Source organism: Rhinoraja longicauda, chromosome 40, assembly GCF_053455715.1.
Source record: "Rhinoraja longicauda isolate Sanriku21f chromosome 40, sRhiLon1.1, whole genome shotgun sequence".
Taxonomy (NCBI): domain Eukaryota; kingdom Metazoa; phylum Chordata; class Chondrichthyes; order Rajiformes; family Arhynchobatidae; genus Rhinoraja; species Rhinoraja longicauda.
In genome coordinates, this window is record NC_135992.1 from 2655936 (window position 1) to 2673906 (window position 17971).

A 17971-nucleotide genomic window follows, 5' to 3' on the forward strand; every position below is an offset into this window, starting at 1 on the left:
CATATTTCACTTGGACATCTTACAACCCAGTGGTATGAATATTAATTTTATTAATTTCTCTAACTTCAAGTAACCCCTCTCTCTCTGTCCTCCGTCCTCCCCCCCCCCACCTAACTCATACCAGCTTAAAATTCATCTTACTGAGTCTCATTATCTGTGTTAGTTCTCACCTAACAAACAACTAACCATAACCTGTTTCCTGTATCATCGTTACTTTTTTGCATATCTTTCATTTATTTGTTCTATATCTCTCTACATCACAGTCTATATCTTTTGTTTCCCTTTCCGCTGACTCTCAGTCTGACGAAGTTTCGATCTGAAACATCACCCATTCCTTTTCTCCAGAGATGCTGTCTGACCCACTGAGTTACTCCTGCTTTTTGAGTCTATTTGCAATCAACACTCTTCCCACTCACCCTTGCAAAGTTGAAGGTAATGGGCCTTTTGTTTTGACCTTTGTTGCCAGTGTGCAGGAGTTCCTGAATTATAAAAGAGAGGGGAGAAAGTGCAGTGGAAAAGAGAGGATTGGGGAGGGGACGAGAGAGAAAGAGAGAGAATAGAGGAGATGACAGGGGTAAAAAGTATAATAAGCAGGAAAGAGAAGGAGGCGTTAATGGAAATGCGGGACAGCAAAAGAGAGGGTGAGGAAGAGGGGCGGAGCATAATCGGGAGAGAGGGTAAAAGGAAAGAGGATTGAGGAGACAGAGAAGAGAGATCAACAACTAAAAAAATTCCAAGAGGGTGAGAATGGGAGAGAGAAAGAGATGGGGAGGGGGCAATGAGAGTGAGACAATTAGAAAGGAGAATGGGAACAGAGATACAGAGGAGAGCGAGAAAAAGATAAAGAGGGATGAGAGGTGGAATGAAAGGAGGAAGAAATGTCGGGAGAGGAGAGGAAAAAAGAGGTGAGTAATGCAGAGAAAAGAGAGGAGAGATGAAGAGTAAAAAAAGGCGTTCCAGAGGTTGCACGAAGAAAAAATGGGAAGTGGAATAATGAGGCAGAATAATGTGGGGGAGAGAAGGGAATATAACAAAAAGAAGAGGGGATAGAACAAGGGAGGAGGAAAAAGGGTGAGAATGTGAGAGAACTACAGAAATATGGAGAGATAAATTTAAGGCCTGACCATGCACCAGAGAGTGGGTCAGATACCGTTTCTCGGCTCCTTTGTCTGATGATAGGCTCAGTTTGAGTCACAGTGTCTCAGCTATTGGCAGCATCAAGTTTAGTACAAAAACACTTGAATCAAGATTGGCAGAAACTGCTTTCACTCTGGGTCTAAATCTCTGCCTGAATCTAACCATCACATCACCAGCAACTAAAAAAAGTGAAGAGCGATGAGTCAAATCTCGAACAAACACCAAACCATTCTTTCATCCGTGGAAATTGCCTTTAATAAGTGTGCTTTGGTGTGATTGCAATCATGTTATTTGATAATGGGCCTCTTAGTCATCAACGAGATAGATACGCAAATCTAAGAACCATACGAGGTTACAGATATGCGGACAATGCCAGAGGAATTTTAACATGATGGGAATTCTAAATGAAACCGTCAGGACTTACTAAAAATTATCCGTATTCTATCATTACTTTTTGATGAGTTTTTTACCACCCAGAAGATGGTGGAAATATTAAAATCACTGCCTGAAATGGAGTACATTACATTTAATAAGTTACGTTTAATAAGTACTTGATGTACACATGAAGAGCCATAAACTACAGAACTACAATCTAGTTTTGGTAGATGGGATTAGGCTGGATAGTTCTTTATCGAACATGCATGAAAAACATGCATTTTCAGACAAATGCCTCCTATTCTATCATATATGTTCATTGATTCTAACTAGAATGAGCAAGGTGGGCAGTATATGTGCAGAGAATCCAAGAAAATGGGGGCAGGAATAAGCCACCAGGTTCCTCAAAATTGCTCTGATATTCAATATGAATAGCAAAGAGTAGGAATTAATGGGTCCTTTTCAGAATGGCAGGCAGTGACTAGTGGGGGTGCCGCAAGGCTCGGTGTTGGGACCCCAGTTGTTTACAATATATATTAACGATTTAGACGAGGAAATTAAATGTAACATCTCTAAGTTTGCGGATGACACAAAGCTGGGTGGCAGTGTGAGCTGCGAGGAGGATGCTATGAGGCTGCAGGGTGACTCGGATAGGTTGGGTGAGTGAGCAGATGCATGGCAGATGCAGCATGTGAATAAATGTGAGGTTATCCACTTTGGTGGCAAAAACAGGAAGGCAGATTATTATCTGAATGGTGTCAGATTAGGAAAAGGGGAGGTGGAATGAGACCTGGGTGTCCTTGTACATCAGTTACTGAAAGTAAGCATGCAGGTACAGCAGGCAGTGAAGAAAGTTAATGGCATGTTGGCTTTGAGTTTAGGAGAAAGGAGGTCCTACTGCAGTTGTACAGGGCCCTGGTGAGACCATACCTGGAGTATTGTGCGCAATTTTGGTCTCCTAATTTGAAGAAGGACATTATTGCTATTGAGGGAATGTAAAGGGAGTGCAGCGTAGGTTAATTCCCGGGATGGCAGGACTGACATATGATGAAAAAATGGGTCGACTGGGCTTGTATTCGCTGGAGTTTAGAAGGATGAGAGGGGATCTTATAGAAACATATAAAATTCTTAGAGGATTGGACAGGGTAGATGCAGGAAATTCTTTCCCGATGTTGGGGAAGTCCAGAACCAGGGATCAGTTTAAGAATAAGGGGTAAGCCATTTAGGACTGAGATGAGGAGTTGTGAATCTGTGATGTGCCTTGAACTGTTCTGGTCTCGATGTTATAAAAATAAATCATTGATAAAGACAGTGATAATTCTTCTAAAAAAAAGTGGCCTGGAGTGGTTCTTAGAGAGAAAACACAGAACATACCACTAACAAGTCCAACTAATAAGTTAGTATATCGAGGTGAAACATTCAGAAACACTTAAGAAGGTGTACATGAGGAAGAAATAGAATGCCAATAGAAATAGATGAAGACATGCCAATAGAATTAGATGAAGAATAGAAGTTCAGATGGGGCATAGAAATTGATATAATGTAGTTCAGTTAGGCTCATTGTTGATCTGAAGGCATTTGATTTTGGGAGAGTAGCAGGGACAATATATTTGGATTTATTTATACCGGTTAAATGGATTCTTACAATGAGTTTGTTGGCTGCTTCCTTGATTTTATCAACCTTAGCCTCAGAAAGACCCTTAATGTTGCACAGTGCCTTTCGCGTTGTCATCTGAATCCCTTTCACTGTACAGATCCCAGCAGTTTTCATTTTCTTAATGTCAGCCACATTCTGTGAGAAAAACACCAAAAGGGACCCAATTCATTATCTAAAAAAACAAGGAATCATTTTGTTCAGAACACGGACACAAACTGAAGCCATAGGATGGAGTCCAGTTTGATGAGCTTTCATCAAAACAGCTGAACAGGACTCATCATCAATTCTTTCGGTCTGAATCTATCTGTCATCATTTTGACTTTTATCTGGTTCTATTCGTATAATCCAGCCTGTGAGAACGGACCACATCCTTGCTCTTAGCAACACATTACAGAGACAAAGAAGCATAATGTATTTCTAACTGCAGCTCTAACTACTCACATTAACTCATTTAGACTCTTCTCTTTGTTTTACCCATCTGTCCCTAACTTAGCTCCAACTAACTTATTTTTCTTTCTTTCCCAGTTCTGATGAAGAGTTCTGTACTCAAAGCATTAACTTTCTCCTTCCACAGAAGCTGCCTGACTTGCGGAGTATTTTTTACATTCTATGTTCCAAAGAAAAAGTCCCAGCCTATCCAAACTCTCTCTAGAACATAGGGCGGCACGGTGGCGTAACGGTAGAGATAGAGCAAGAGACCCCGGTTCGATCCTGACGACCGGTGCTGTCTGTACGGAGTTTGTATGATCTCCCCGTGCCCTGCGTGGGTTTTCTCCGAGATCTTCGGTTTCCTCCCACACTCCAAAGATGTACAGGTTTGTAGGTTAATTGGCTTGGTATAAATGTAAAATTGTCCCTCGTGTGTGTAGGATAGTGTTAGTGCGTGGGGATTGCTGGTCGGTGCGGATTCGGTGGGCTGAAGGGCCTGTTTCCGCGCTGTATCTCTAAACTAAACTAAGGACAAGTTTGCAAGTCATGGTGATATTTTTAACCAGAAACTTATCTATTTTTTTCACTGATATTGCCTGCCCTGTGTTTTTGAGATTTCCATCTTCTGTAGTTTAAAAAAAAAAAATCATAGGTTATAGCTCAATGTACGGCTAAAGTCACTAACAATAGAATTTACACAACCAAAAATAACGAACTGTGATTAAAGCTCAGATGGTCACCATTTACTATACTCACAATGCCATGCTTTTGTAAGAGATCAATGTCCTGGAAGAATGACTCCTAAAGGGACAAAAGGTAAATCACAAAAAAGTTCATACTTTTTACCAAACAGTAGCAGTTATAAAGGAATCTTTGATGGCTTGTCAAACACACTGGACCACAGGGCAGTTTATGTGCTATATGACCAGGACTCTACCAATCAGGGAGAAGATAAACAAGTCAGTGGCCTACGGAGTTGGTTGGGAGATGCCATATTGTGCAGCTGTAGCCATTGAAAACTGAGGGAAATACAGGAAAATAAAGTGGGATAGGACATCAAGAAAATCAATGGATGAGGATGTTTGGAGAATAAATTAGCAAATCGCAGAAGTGCAATCATCAGCAGTGGTTTAGGTTGACTGGTCTGGGGATCTGAGCAGCAGTCAAGACTTGAGGGCAGGGATCATTGAATTGGAAAAACAGGTCCAATCAGCACACCTCATCCATGCTGACTATGAAGTCTATCCATGCTAATTACATTTGGCTGCATTAGGTCTGTATCCTGTATACAAAAGGATGTGTGTTACATTGTTTTATGGAACATCGTTGCACAAGTGTCAAAATAAGCAGTTGCTTCTCAATTTCAAAGATCATCGTGGTCGAAGTAGCAGATGTGCTCTTAAAAGACATTGGTATCTTATTATTGTGGGATGGTTACATGGAACCGGCTTTCTCCCCTATATGGTTTAAATCCAAGACAGCATTTTACTTTCTCAATTTAAAAAAAAAGTGGTTCTCTAGTTCCTTATCAAAATCATGTGAGAACCCATGGCTTGTGTAATGCAAATAGTTCATCCTTCCATTATAACCAGTTTGTGGTATAGAAATACACATTATAGCAGAACCACCTGTATTTGCATGATTTCCAAAATTTAATTAACATTTAAACTTTCACAGTTCACCCAGTGCACAGAAATACAGCACTATTTCATTTAATTTTCCAACGCAGATTTTCATTCCCAAAATATAGCATGTAACTGTGTTTATTTTGGCATTCTCTGCTCTTCCAATGCATTTTTTTTCTCATGTTCAGGAATGTATTTGTATTTCTATACATTGCAGTAAAGTGACACTATAGTGACATATTCAAGTCCTCCAATAGTTTCTCCACAAATTTTGCTCAATTTCATCACCAGATTATTTCATTTGCTTCTTCAGTCCCAAAGCCCCAGTCTAAATGTACATCATAAACAAGGTTTGCTCGACAGAGACTCACGAGGAATACCATTTAATAAATAATTTCTGTGTCCATGAAACTTTCTTGTTTTCATATGTCCCTTTCCTGTGTTGATCACAATATACAATTAACAAAATATTGATTCATTGCATTGAAACAGTTGCCCAGATATAATGAAAGTTTAGCACAAATTATTGGCACAGGTTAAAGAGCCATAAGATGTGGTGGGAATTGTTTAAAATGTTAATCTTGTGTAATTTTCTAAAGTAAAGAATCATGCACTAAATAGAACCAAGCAATTCCCAAACAAATGTATCAGATTAAAGATCTCCATCCCTGTCAATCCCAGTCAAGAATTTCAAGGCTTCCCTGCTGATCCCATCTTCACCACCTTGATATTGTAGGATACCTTGTGTACTCTTGACCATTAGGAATCATACATTCTTACTGGGATCACCCACGGAGGCATGATCAAGCATGAGGTACCAGACGAAGAGCAATTTAATACAAAAAGAGACCTCAATGGTAGCACAACTAAATGAGGAAGACAACGAGAACAAAAGCTGATGCTGAATGCAACAGTTCATTTGGTCTACCTTGCCACTTTTGGTATTTCCCCTGTCCCAATCAATATCGTTCCTCAGATGCAATAACCTCCCCACAGTACACAAAGCACATAAAAACCCAGAAAATCTTTCTCCATATCCATCAACTACAAATCGAATTATCCACCCTGCATCCATGGACACGTGGGTATGGTGATCTGGTGGAGCCCCTGATCATGGACCCACAAGTAATGATCATGCGATGGTTGTTTGTCTTTGGAATGGCGCAGGAAGGTGGCACAGGAGCTGGATTCATGAACTGTTATTGTAATGATCATGGTAGATAAAGTGGAGTCAACAGGTAGTCATGCAGTACAGAAACAAGACCTTTGGCCCATCATGTCATTCATGGTTGTGAATCTCTGCAATTCTCCAATCTGGAGGGTAGCGGAGACCAGATCATTAGAAATAGTTACGGTGCACATAGATAAGCGTTTGAAAGATTGAGAAATGGAAGGTTATGGACACCAACTCTGTAAATGGGATTGTCCATACACACTTAATGCCTATGAGAATTTGATTTTATGACAATTCTGACAACTTCACTTCCCAGATGCAGCATCACTTGATAATTTCATTTAATATAAGAATAGACCTCTCACTCTGGGACACTTCAGATTCTATTTCTAAAGTTACTGTACCTCGTCATCCTGGATGCTGACTTCCTCGTCCACCACCTGATCCCCTATGGCCTTCATGGTTACAAACAGTACTGCGTAGTTATTCCAATGACTCAGATATGTATCTAGAATCACAAAAGATGATAACAATTGAAAAATAGAAAAAAATATGCATTTCTATAACCCCTTCCACAGGTGCAAGACTGCCCAACAGTTGTCCCATGTGAAATGGAGGAATAAAAGAATGATAAATCTCGGTGTGATGCGGCTGACATATTGTGGAATTTTTATACATCATGGCAAATTAAATGTATAGTATATAGAGCAATAAAACTTAATATGGAAATAAACAACAAACAGGACATGGAAAACAAAGACACAGCATATAACACATTTTCACAGTTTGTCACCAAATGATGTAGAGTGTATAAATGTTTTTCATCATTATGTATATTGGTTATCTGCCAGAAGTAAACTTCAAGAGGATAAAAACAGTAAAAACAGCAAATGTTGGGGATGATATGATCAGGCAGTATCTGTGGAAGGGGATACAGAGTTAATATCTCAGGTCCATGACTTCAGATCTGGAAATGCAAATTTTAAGTTACAGAGATGGAGGAAAGGTGCAGGGAATATATTTGATAGAATAGAAAGCAAGCTTATCCAACTGATGTAATTGTTTTTGGTGGGAAAATAACTGTAGATGCTGGTACAAATCGAAGGTATCACAAAATGCTGGAGTAACTCAGCAGGTCAGGCAGCATCTAGGAGAGAAGGAATGGATGACATTTCGGGTCAAGACCCTTCTTCAGACTCACTGAAGAAGGGTCTCGACCCGAAATGTCACCCATTCCATAAAAATAAACATGCTGGAACCTTGAAGTGAAAATACAGTGGTTTCTGTAAATGCAAAATAAATGAAGATCCTGCAAATACTCAAGTCAGGTAACATCCATGAATTCAGAAAAAAAGTTAATATTGCAGGTGGATGACCTTACAGAATGGGACTCTGATACAACAGGGCAGGCTGATTATCTCAGTTGGTGGAACCTGAAAGCTGTGAAGATCCTAAACACAAGATGAGACTCTGTTCCTTCAGCCTACATTGAACTAAGGATCACCATTTTTGAATTGAAGAAATAACAATGGAGTTTGTATGTTCTCCCCGTGACCTGCACGAGTCTTCTCCAGGATCTCCGGATTCCTCCCACACTCCAAAGACGTACAGGTTTGTAGGTTAATTGGCTTTGGTATAATTGTAATTGTCCCTAATGAGCATAGGATGGCATTAGTGTGTGGGGATCGCTAGTCGGTGGACCGAAAAACCTGTTCCCCCGTCGTATCTCTAAACACACTTTGAAAATTAAAGCTCGTATCAAGTCAGGACATATCATAGCAAAACGTGTATGGCACATCCAGCACCAGCCCTTGCTCTCCAATAGATGCTGAGGTCAGACATTGATGGGGCATGTTAACTGACAGCTCTGCCTCTGTGTGAATACCCAGCTGTTAATGACTGGCTCTGAGTGAGAGTCTTTTTCTTGCACATCTCCCTTTCTAAATCTACCTTCACCACTTAATCTCCCCAGTGATTCCCCAATCTATCTCCCCTTTTCTCTAGGCTCACCTCATGATGGCTTTCAGTAACCTGTAAATATAAGCCATGGTCCATTTGAACATCAGAATTTACAAAACTGTCAATGTGAAATAGTCTGCTTTTCTGTTTCATGCACCAGTTTGATCTTGTATTATATTCCATCCACCATGCTTTTGTATGTTCATTTAGCTGGTTCACATCCTCTTAAAGCCAGAGAGATGGAGAGGCAGCACAGTGGTTCATTTAGATTTAGAGAAGGCTGACAATAAGATCCCATGCAGACTGGTCAACAGAGGGAAACATTATACCAGGAGATGCCATTCATTCAGTTTCAGCAAAGTGCTGGACACTTGTGTTCGGTCCACCAAGGCCTTTTGGATCTCCCGGTTGCTAACCATTTTAACTCCCAAACCCATTCTAACCTTTCTGTCCTGGGCCTCCTCCATTGCCAGTGAGGCCACATACAAAATAGAGAAGCACCTCACGTTGTGCTTGGACAGCTTACAACTCAATGATATGAACATTGAATTCTCCAATTTTAGGTAACCTCGAACAATCAACTGCAACAAATCTGAAATCATCATCATTGGTCCAAAAACGCTCACCAAATCCACCCAAAACTTCATCCTCAATATTGATGGTCTCCCAGTATCCACCTCCCCTCACATCCGGAATCTTGGAATCATCTTTGATCAAACCCTCTCCTTCGACAAACACATCAAACACATCACAAAGACAGCCTTCTTCCACCTCAAAAACATTACCCGTCTCCGTCCATCCCTCTCCTCCACAGCTGCAGAAACCCTCATCCACGCCTTCATCACCTCCCGTCTGGACTACTGCAACAGCCTCCTCTATGGCGCACCCTCAAAAATCATCAGTAAACTTCAATACATTAAAAACTCCGCTGCCCGTCTACTCACCCACACCCCGATCCGTGACCATATCACCCCCGTCCTTTTCAAACTCCACTGGCTCCCCATCCCCCAGAGAATCCAGTACAAAATCCTCCTCATGACCTACAAAGCCCTCCATAACCTGGCCCCATCCTACCTGACTGACCTCCTCCACAGGCACACTCCCACCTGCACCCTCCGCTCTGCTGCTGCCAATCTCCTATTCCCCCCCATCCGGACCAAACTCAGATCCTGGGGGGACAGGGCCTTTTCCATCGCTGCTCCCACCCTATGGAACTCACTACCCCAAACCGTCAGAGACTCCTCCTCACTCACCACATTCAAAACATCACTGAAGTCTCACCTGTTCAGTACTGCCTTCATCCACTGAAGGTTACCTCACCTTCTGTCTCCTTTCTCTGTTCGTTTAGTTATTTATCTATTTATTCACTTCCCTATGTTCTTTAAATCCCTGTAAAGCGTCTTTGAGTGTATGAAAAGCGCTATATAAATGTAATGCATTATTATTATTAATCAACACTTCCCCTTACCCCCTACCTTTCTCCCCCCACCCACTGTACCTCACCTGAATTGTCTATTTTTTTTACCTCCCTCCCCCCACCTCAACTGAACCACCTGCTTCTCTACCCTCACCCCTCCCCACCTACATTCCTTCCTCTACCTTCATAATTTGCAACTCTTCCATCCTGTCTCACGCCTTCTGCTTTTATCTTGGCCCTTTGTTCCAACATTTGCCTGTCAACACCCCCCTCATCTGTTTCATCTGCTATGCTTTGTCCTCCCTCTCCTCCAGCTTTCTTCTCCCTACCTACAATCAGTCTGAACAAGGATCCCAACCAAAACATCACCTATCAATGTTCTCCAGAGATGCTGTCTGACCAGCTGAGTTACTCCAGTACTTTGTGGAAACCAGCATCTATAGTTCCTTGTTGCTGAAACTATCTCAACCAGGTGAACTCACCAATTTTGTGGCATGACGATGACAAAGCTGCATGGGAATTGGTGGGAATGTACATTCATGAACTGCCATCTGGTTTACAGTTAGAAATGCGAGGGAATAAAGAGATTCTTCGCAGACTACGACTGATGGGGTATTGCAGAGATAGGAGTATGGGTTTCAAGTATTCAAACTATATAAAACATTTGGTTGGAAGCTGGGGGGTATCAATGTCATATCTGAGGCAAAAAGTGAACAGGGATGTGTGTTGGGAGAAGAATGGGAAGTTTCAGGGCGACGGACCAGCTGAATGAGAGGGTTAGAACTCGGTAAGTGTACTTCCTCCAGCTTTTTGTAAACCATCATCTGCAATTCCTTCTTACACAAAATATGCCACCATCCACTTTGGTACATGAAACATATTTCCCACTACCTGCTCCTTTCCCCTATCCCTGTCTTTCCTTGCTCTCCCGCTTCCTCCACACCACCCCTTCATTTCCCTCACATTCCCCTCCCCTCCCCCCTCTGCTCAGATTTCCCCATTCTCCCCTTCCAACAATAATACTACTATCCCGTCTTCTCGTTGCGCTGTCTCCTGCCTCTCCTTTCCTCACTTTCCCCTTCCTTCTCCCACTCTCCTCTCCCCCCCTTCTTCCCCATCCCTCTCCTTCCCCCTCCCCTCCCTTCCCTCTGCTCTTTTCCTTCCCCTCCCCTCTCTCCCTTCCCCCTCCCCATCCTGCCCCCTCCCCTCCCTCCACCCCCTCCCCTCCCTCTACCCCCTCCCCTCCACTCTTTTCCTTCCCCTCCCCTCTCTCCCTTCCCCCTCCCCATCCCTCTCCTGCCCCCTCCCCTCCCTCCCCTCCTTTACTCCCTCCCCTCCACTTTTCCTTCCCCTCCCCTCTCTCCCTTCCCCCTCCCCATCCTGCCCCCTCCCCTCCCTCTACCCCCTCCCCTCCCTCTACCCCCTCCCCTCCACTCTTTTCCTTCCCCTCCCCTCTCTCCCTTCCCCCTCCCCATCCCTCTCCTGCCCCCTCCCCTCCCTCCCCTCCTTTACTCCCTCCCCTCCACTCTTTTCCTTCCCCTCCCTCTTTTCCTTCCCCTCCCTCTTTTCCTTCCCCATCCCTCTCCTCCTCTCCTCTTTTCCTTCCCCATCCCTCTCCTTCCCCCCTCCCACTCCCTTCTTTCTCCGTCTTGCCTTCCCTCCACTCTTTTCCTTTCCCTCTCCCCTTCCCTTTTCCCCCGCTCCCCTTCACTCTTTCCCTTCCCCTCACCTTCCCACCCTTCATTCCTCTCATCATTTTCCACTCCCTTCCCCCCCTTCATTTCCTCTCCTTCCCCCCTCCCTCCTCCCCTTCACTCTTTTCCTTCCCTTCCCTTCCTTCGTCCCCCTCATCATCCTCCACTCTCTCCCCTCAGGTGCGTACCGTCACCTACACAATGGCGCCGTGTCCCGAGGCCGCAGCGAGCGGCAGTTCGAGTCAGGTCACATGACGGCGGTTGCTTTTGGCGGGAGCGGGCGTCGACGGCCGTCACCTACACGGCGCCATTGTGTAGGTGACGGGGAGGCACCTGAGGGGGAGGGGATGAGGGGAGAGAGTGGAAGATGATGAGGGGGACGAAGGAAGGGGAGGTGAGGGGAAGGAAAAGAGTGAAGGGGAGGAAGAAGGGAGGGAGGAGAGGAGGGGGAAGGAGAGGAAATGAAGGGAGGGGAGGGAGTGGAAAATGATGAGGGGAATGAAGGGAGGGAAGGAGAGGGGAAGGAAAAGAGTGAAGGGGAGGAAAAAGGGAAGGGGAGAGGGAAAGGAAATGAGTGGAGGGGGGGGGCAAGGGGAGGAAGAAGGGAGTGGGGAAGGGAAGGAGAGGGAGGGGAAGGATAAGAGTGGAGAAGGAAAGGGAAGAAAGAAGGGAGGGGGCAGGAGAGGGATTGGGAAGGGAGAGAGGAGAGAGGAGAGGGAAGGGAAAAGAGTGGAGGGAAGGAAAGGGAGTGGGGGGGAAGGAGAGGGATGGGGAAGGGGGAGGGACGCCTTTTGTCATCCATCCCGATTCCCTACGTTTGTTTTTCAAAGACTCTTTTTAATGTTTACCGCAAGTTGACACCAAAATCCACAATGCATTCACCTTGCTCCCAAAGCCAGGTCATGCATTTTATCATTAACCTACCCTTCACGCCAATGATTTACAGGTGAGCTCATATGTTGAATTTCAAGTCCAAAGCTCTTAGACTCCTGAATAAGAATATATTTCTGAATAAGAAATAATTTTTGCCCATATCACTGGCACCTCACACCGAGATAATTTATTGAAGTACCGGAGAAATGGGGCAGGGTTCCTGGCGGATTGCACGGCTCGATGAATGGAACCTTACTCCAGCGTCAGTTGAAGCTAAAATAGTCTGAAGAAGGGCCCTGACCCGAAACGTCGCCTCTTCTTTTCTCCAGAGATGCTGCCTGACCTGCTGACTTACTCCAGCATTTAGTGTGCATCTTACTCCATTTTACTGAATCATAGAAAATAGGTGCCATTCGGCCCTTCGAGCCAGCACCGCCATTCAATATGATTATGGCTGATCACCCAGAATCCCCACATCCCTTGATTCAGTTAGCCCTAGGATCTATAACTCTCTTGAAAACATCCAGTGAATTGGCCTCCACTGCCTTCCGTGGCAGAGAATTCCACAGATTCTCAACTCTGGGTGAAAACGTTTTTCCTCATCTCAGTCCTAAATGGCCTACCACCTTAATCTTAAACTGTGAAGTGAGGAAAGAACTGCAGATGCTGGTTTAAATCGAAGGTAGACACAAAATGCTGGAGTAACTCAATGGGACAGGCAGCATCTCTGGAGAGAAGGAATGGGTGACGTTTCGGCTCGAGACCCTTCTTCAGACTGACCTCTAAGACTTAAGTCTTCAGTCTGAAAAAGGGTTTCGACCCAAAACATCACCCATTCCTTCTCTCCAGAGATGCTGCCTGTCCCGCTGAGTTGCACGTGACAATAAACTACACTGAGTATGTCCACAACTGACCCCAGTTTTGATGGACAAAGCCAATTTGTTGCTATCACCACTGCAAACTCCAAACCTCTCGTTTTGAATGAGTAAACGTCCTTTGACTTCAACCATTCCAGTTCCTACTTTAAAAAAAAGAATCTTTCAATGTTTTCTGCAAGTTGACACCAAAATACATAATGTTCACTTTGCTCCCAAAGATCATGTGTTTTTACATTAACCGACCCTTCATGGTGGTAATGGTCAACAGGTGAGCACAGATGTTGATTTTCAAGTCCAAAGCCCTTCGTCTCCTCAGGGAGCTGTTAATGCTTATTAAGGGTTAAATGTGCGATTTTGAATATCTTCATCATTTATGGAATTCCCCTGGCATTCCAGATGAAGTATTCATCTGTCACCATTTTAAACCTCAGCAGAGTTTTAAGCTGCTCCAGAACAAAACACAAAGTGCTTGAGGAACTCAGTGGGTCGATTTTTATCCCTTTTGCTAAGAATATAGACAAAGGGAATTTAAAAAGGAGGGTCTGATGGCAGTATTAGTCAAATAAACAATCACAGCTCTGAGAAGGAATGCGTTAGCTGGATTGTCAAAATGAGGCAATATAAGTCAAAAACCAAATGGGAATTTCTGTTGTGAAAGCACAATAGGCAAACATTTCTCAACCCTTGATATTGAGAACAGCTGTCTTACTAAACTGACATTGTCCTATTTTAAGGTCATTTACAACAATATTTAATGCCATAAACACTTGATATTAAATTTAAAAACATGCATTGGTGTTTAATTAATTTAAAGCGAATAATCTGAATTTTGCCCTATTTGGTACAGATAACATTTTTTTTTCCTTTGAGGTTCAATATTTTAGAAGTAACCTTTGACATGAAGTGACAAAGGTAATTTTTTAATGTAGATCCATGTCTTTGTTAGAGGTGGGAAGTAGTTTTACTTTTTGCACTTGCATTTAAAACTGGTTATTTTTTAAATGTAGGCTCCATGTCTTTGGTCGAGTTAAGGGAGTCTTTATTTTATTTTACTAAAACACATTGCAGTAAGCTGCAGATAACAGTTCATAATGTTTATACAAATTAAAAGCATAATAACAAGCTATCTTTTAACTGTTCCACTTGTGTATAAAGATAACTACAAAAAAATCATGTTACCATGCGTGAATGAGATTTCTTACCTGCTAAATTGAATGCAAGCTTTTCCATCTGGGAAAGATTCGAAAATGATATTCAAAGTGACTTAGCAATGCTCATTATGATTTGTAGGAAAATAACTGCAGATGCTGGTACAAACCTTTGCTGAGTTACTCCAGCATTTTGTGATACTCATTATGATTTGGTACTTGGATTTACTTGCAGCCATTGCTGAAAACCCCCTTTTGCAAAGCTAACTTGAATGGAACGAGTTTTGAACAAAAAACTGCAAATAAAATTGGAAGATTTTGGAAATATCACATCAAACAACATTTGTGACAAGAGTTGGGACATTGGAAAGGCTGAGATTTTTCTTCTGAAATGTAGGTGGTCATAGAGGTAGACATACAAAATTATGAGGCATAGATAAGGTGGATGGTCAGTGTTTTTCTCAGGACAGGGGTGTCTAATAACTAGAGGGGAAAGATCTAAATGGGACCAGAGGGGCAACATTTTGTAGTGGGTATGTAGAACAAGCTGCCAAATAATCTGGCGTTACATGCTTTCAAGCTTTTATATTTTCTTCATGACGTCAGAGGGAAGTATCATATCATATCATATCATATATATACAGCCGGAAACAGGCCTTTTCGGCCCACCAAGTCCGTGCCGCCCAGCGATCCCCGCACATTAACACTATCCTACACCCACTAGGGACAATTTTTTTTTTTTTACATTTACCCAGCCAATTAACCTACATACCTGTACGTCTTTGGAGTGTGGGAGGAAACCGAAGATCTCGGAGAAAACCCACGCAGGTCACGGGGAGAACGTACAAACTCCTTACAGTGCAGCACCCATAGTCAGGATCGAACCTGAGTCTCCGGCGCTGCATTCGCTGTAAAGCAGCAACTCTACCGCTGCGCTACCGTGCCGCCCAGTAGAGAGAATGACCAGAGAATAGTGGACTTAAATTGGCTGTTTTTCCGAGGCAGCGTGTAGATGGAGTTTATGGGGTGTGGGAAGACTAGTTTGCACGATGGACTGGACTGCATCCTTAACTTTCTGTAATTTCTCACGATCTTGGACTTAGCAGTTCCCTAACCAAGCTGCGATTTGTCCCAATGAGATGCTTTTTGTGTTGCATCTGTAGAAATTGATAAGAATCATTGGAGACATGTTGAATTTCCTTCATTTTCTGAGGAAGTAGAGCAGTGGTTCAACTAGGACAAATTGTTCATGATATTCATATGCAGGGATTTGAAGCACTCAATCATCTCCACTTCAGCACAATTGATAGACTGGGGTGTACTCCACACTGCTTCCTGAAGTTGATGACCAACTATTTTGTTTTCTTGACGTGGAGGGAGTGGTTGATGTCCATCACACCACTGATACCACTAAACTCTGCCTCCTCATAATTTCAGATCGAGTGGTGGTGTCATCTACAAACTTAGAAATAGTGTTAGAGCAGAATTTTGCCAGTCATAGGTGTACAGGGACTGAATTAAGGGTCTGAATTAGCATAGAGGAAGATTTGCTCCTTACTGACTGGTCTATGGATTAGGAAGTCAAGGATCCAGTTGCAAATGTGCTGTCCTACATCCAGGATTTTGCTTGGAATCATGGTGTTGAATCAGTAAATGGGGAAATAAAGGGGCACAGGGAAGAGGGGAGGGAAGAATTTAGTTAGGTTGTAAGCTACCTACACAGAATAGGTGGTACTGTTCCTCCAGTTTGTGTGAGGCATCATCCTGGCAATGGAGGTAGCCTAGTGGTCAGTATGGGAAGTGGAGTTAAAATGGCCAATAACCAGGACATCCAGCTGTCCTTGAGTGCAAGTGTTCGGCGAAACGGTTGCCTTGTCTACACTTGATCTCGCCGATGTATAGGAGACGACTTTGGGAACACCAAATGCAGATGAGGTTACAAGTGTACGTGAACCTGTTTCACCTGGAGGACTGCTGTGGTCCTTGGACAGATGTGTGGGAGGAGGTATAGGGACAGTTATTACATCTGCTGCAGTTGCCGGAGAAATTACCTGGGGATGGTCTGTTTTGCTTGGGAAGGGACTGATGGTCTGAAGAAGGGTCTCGACCCGAAATGTCACCCATTCCTTCTCTCCCGAGATGCTGCCTGAACTGCTGAGTTACTCCAGCATTTTGTGGATAAATACTCAGGATGTTAGTGGTTTTCTTAAGGCAGATGAGAACCACACATTGGTGTAGAAAGAGTTCACAAATATCCATGCTTACTCCTGCTGGTCCACATGGGTTCCGAGGACATGGCTGGTAACTATCTCAGCCAATCATTTTCTGTGGGTTCACACTCAGGAAGGCCCATCTGACGCCTTCTATGGTGTCTGTGGGCACAGGTGCAACAAAGTATCGGGACAGGTCATGGTGCCCGCCAGAAGGTTAATTGGTTGGCAGGACCTTGCCTGAAGGCTCGACGGGACCAGGAACCTGCCATAAGGATCATATGGCGCCACTCAAAGGCTCGGCGGACGGTGGAACCAGATGGAGATATTGGGCACTAGGAGTGTGCCAGAAGGAGGGTGAACTGGGGCAATGCCTCCAGCGCCTTCAAAATAGGCTGCAGGAGGCACCCCCGGGATACAAAGATGGCTGGGCGAGGAGAAGGGGACGTTAGTTCGCAGGAACTGCTCCAGTACAGCGAGCAAGCGGGCTGATCAGACTTTGAATGTCAACGCCTGCAAAAAGAATTTCACTGTGCAGTTGCATGTGTGACAAATAAAGCACTATTGAGGTGACATCATTAATTGAAATAAATGCATTGAGCTTGTCGAGGAGGGATATGTTATTGCCACGGATTAGATTGAAATTAGATGGATAATCATATTGCTCCAAAGAAAATATGTAGGATTGCCAAAATTCAAGCTCTCATCAGGTTAAGAGAGCAGGATAAAGCAAGAAAAGGAAATTTCCTGACAAAGAGTCAAATTAAAATGAAAATTATGACACCCAAGAGAGGATGTGAAAATATTTGGCAAATAAAATTCAAAGATGTTTTATACACATACAGAGCAAGAGAATATCTCAGAGCTGAGTGCCACTGTAATCCTAAAAGGTTGTGTGAAGGCAAGAGGATATGGATAAGGTTAATTTTGTGACAGTCTTTACAACAGGAATTCTGCTGATGCGGTTGCTAAGAGGGAAATAAGAAGTGCGATAAACATTAAAATCTTTCATTTATAAAGAACAGATTAATCTGACACAATCTGGCCTGGCTGATTGTTACAATGGTGAGCCGGTGTTGTGCTGGGCTTTTGACCATTAGACATTGTAGTTCATACTAATGAAGCAAGGGTCACGAAAGATCACTATTTTTTAGCAGAGGCCACACGCTCGCAGATGTCTGCCTAACCACCTACAGAAACCTACCTCTCAATGTACAGAGTCAGCCTTTGGCAAAACTAAGAGTTGAAATGGACTTTTTACCTTCAAAATATTTCAAATAACTTGGACAAGCTTATTTGGATACACTGACATCCTGCTATTGATTTTTGTTCATTCTTAAATATTTAAAAATACATCATACCTTTTCAATGCATTTGAAGCTTTAATTTTCAGCA

General features: G+C 43.3%; 1 protein-coding gene across 2 annotated transcripts in view; it reads right to left on the bottom strand.

The window, feature by feature from the left end:
* dmc1 (DNA meiotic recombinase 1) overlaps positions 1-6858 on the bottom strand; it is a 47625-nt gene extending 40767 nt beyond the window's left edge. For both annotated transcript variants that reach the window (XM_078430377.1, XM_078430376.1), the window contains exons 1-3: positions 6802-6858; positions 4355-4399; positions 3158-3304 (exon numbers count right to left, since the gene is read on the bottom strand). In XM_078430377.1, the coding sequence (XP_078286503.1) occupies positions 3158-3304; positions 4355-4399; positions 6802-6858 (249 nt within the window). The remainder of the gene's footprint in view (positions 1-3157; positions 3305-4354; positions 4400-6801) is intronic.
* Between the last annotated feature and the right edge of the window lie 11113 nt (positions 6859-17971).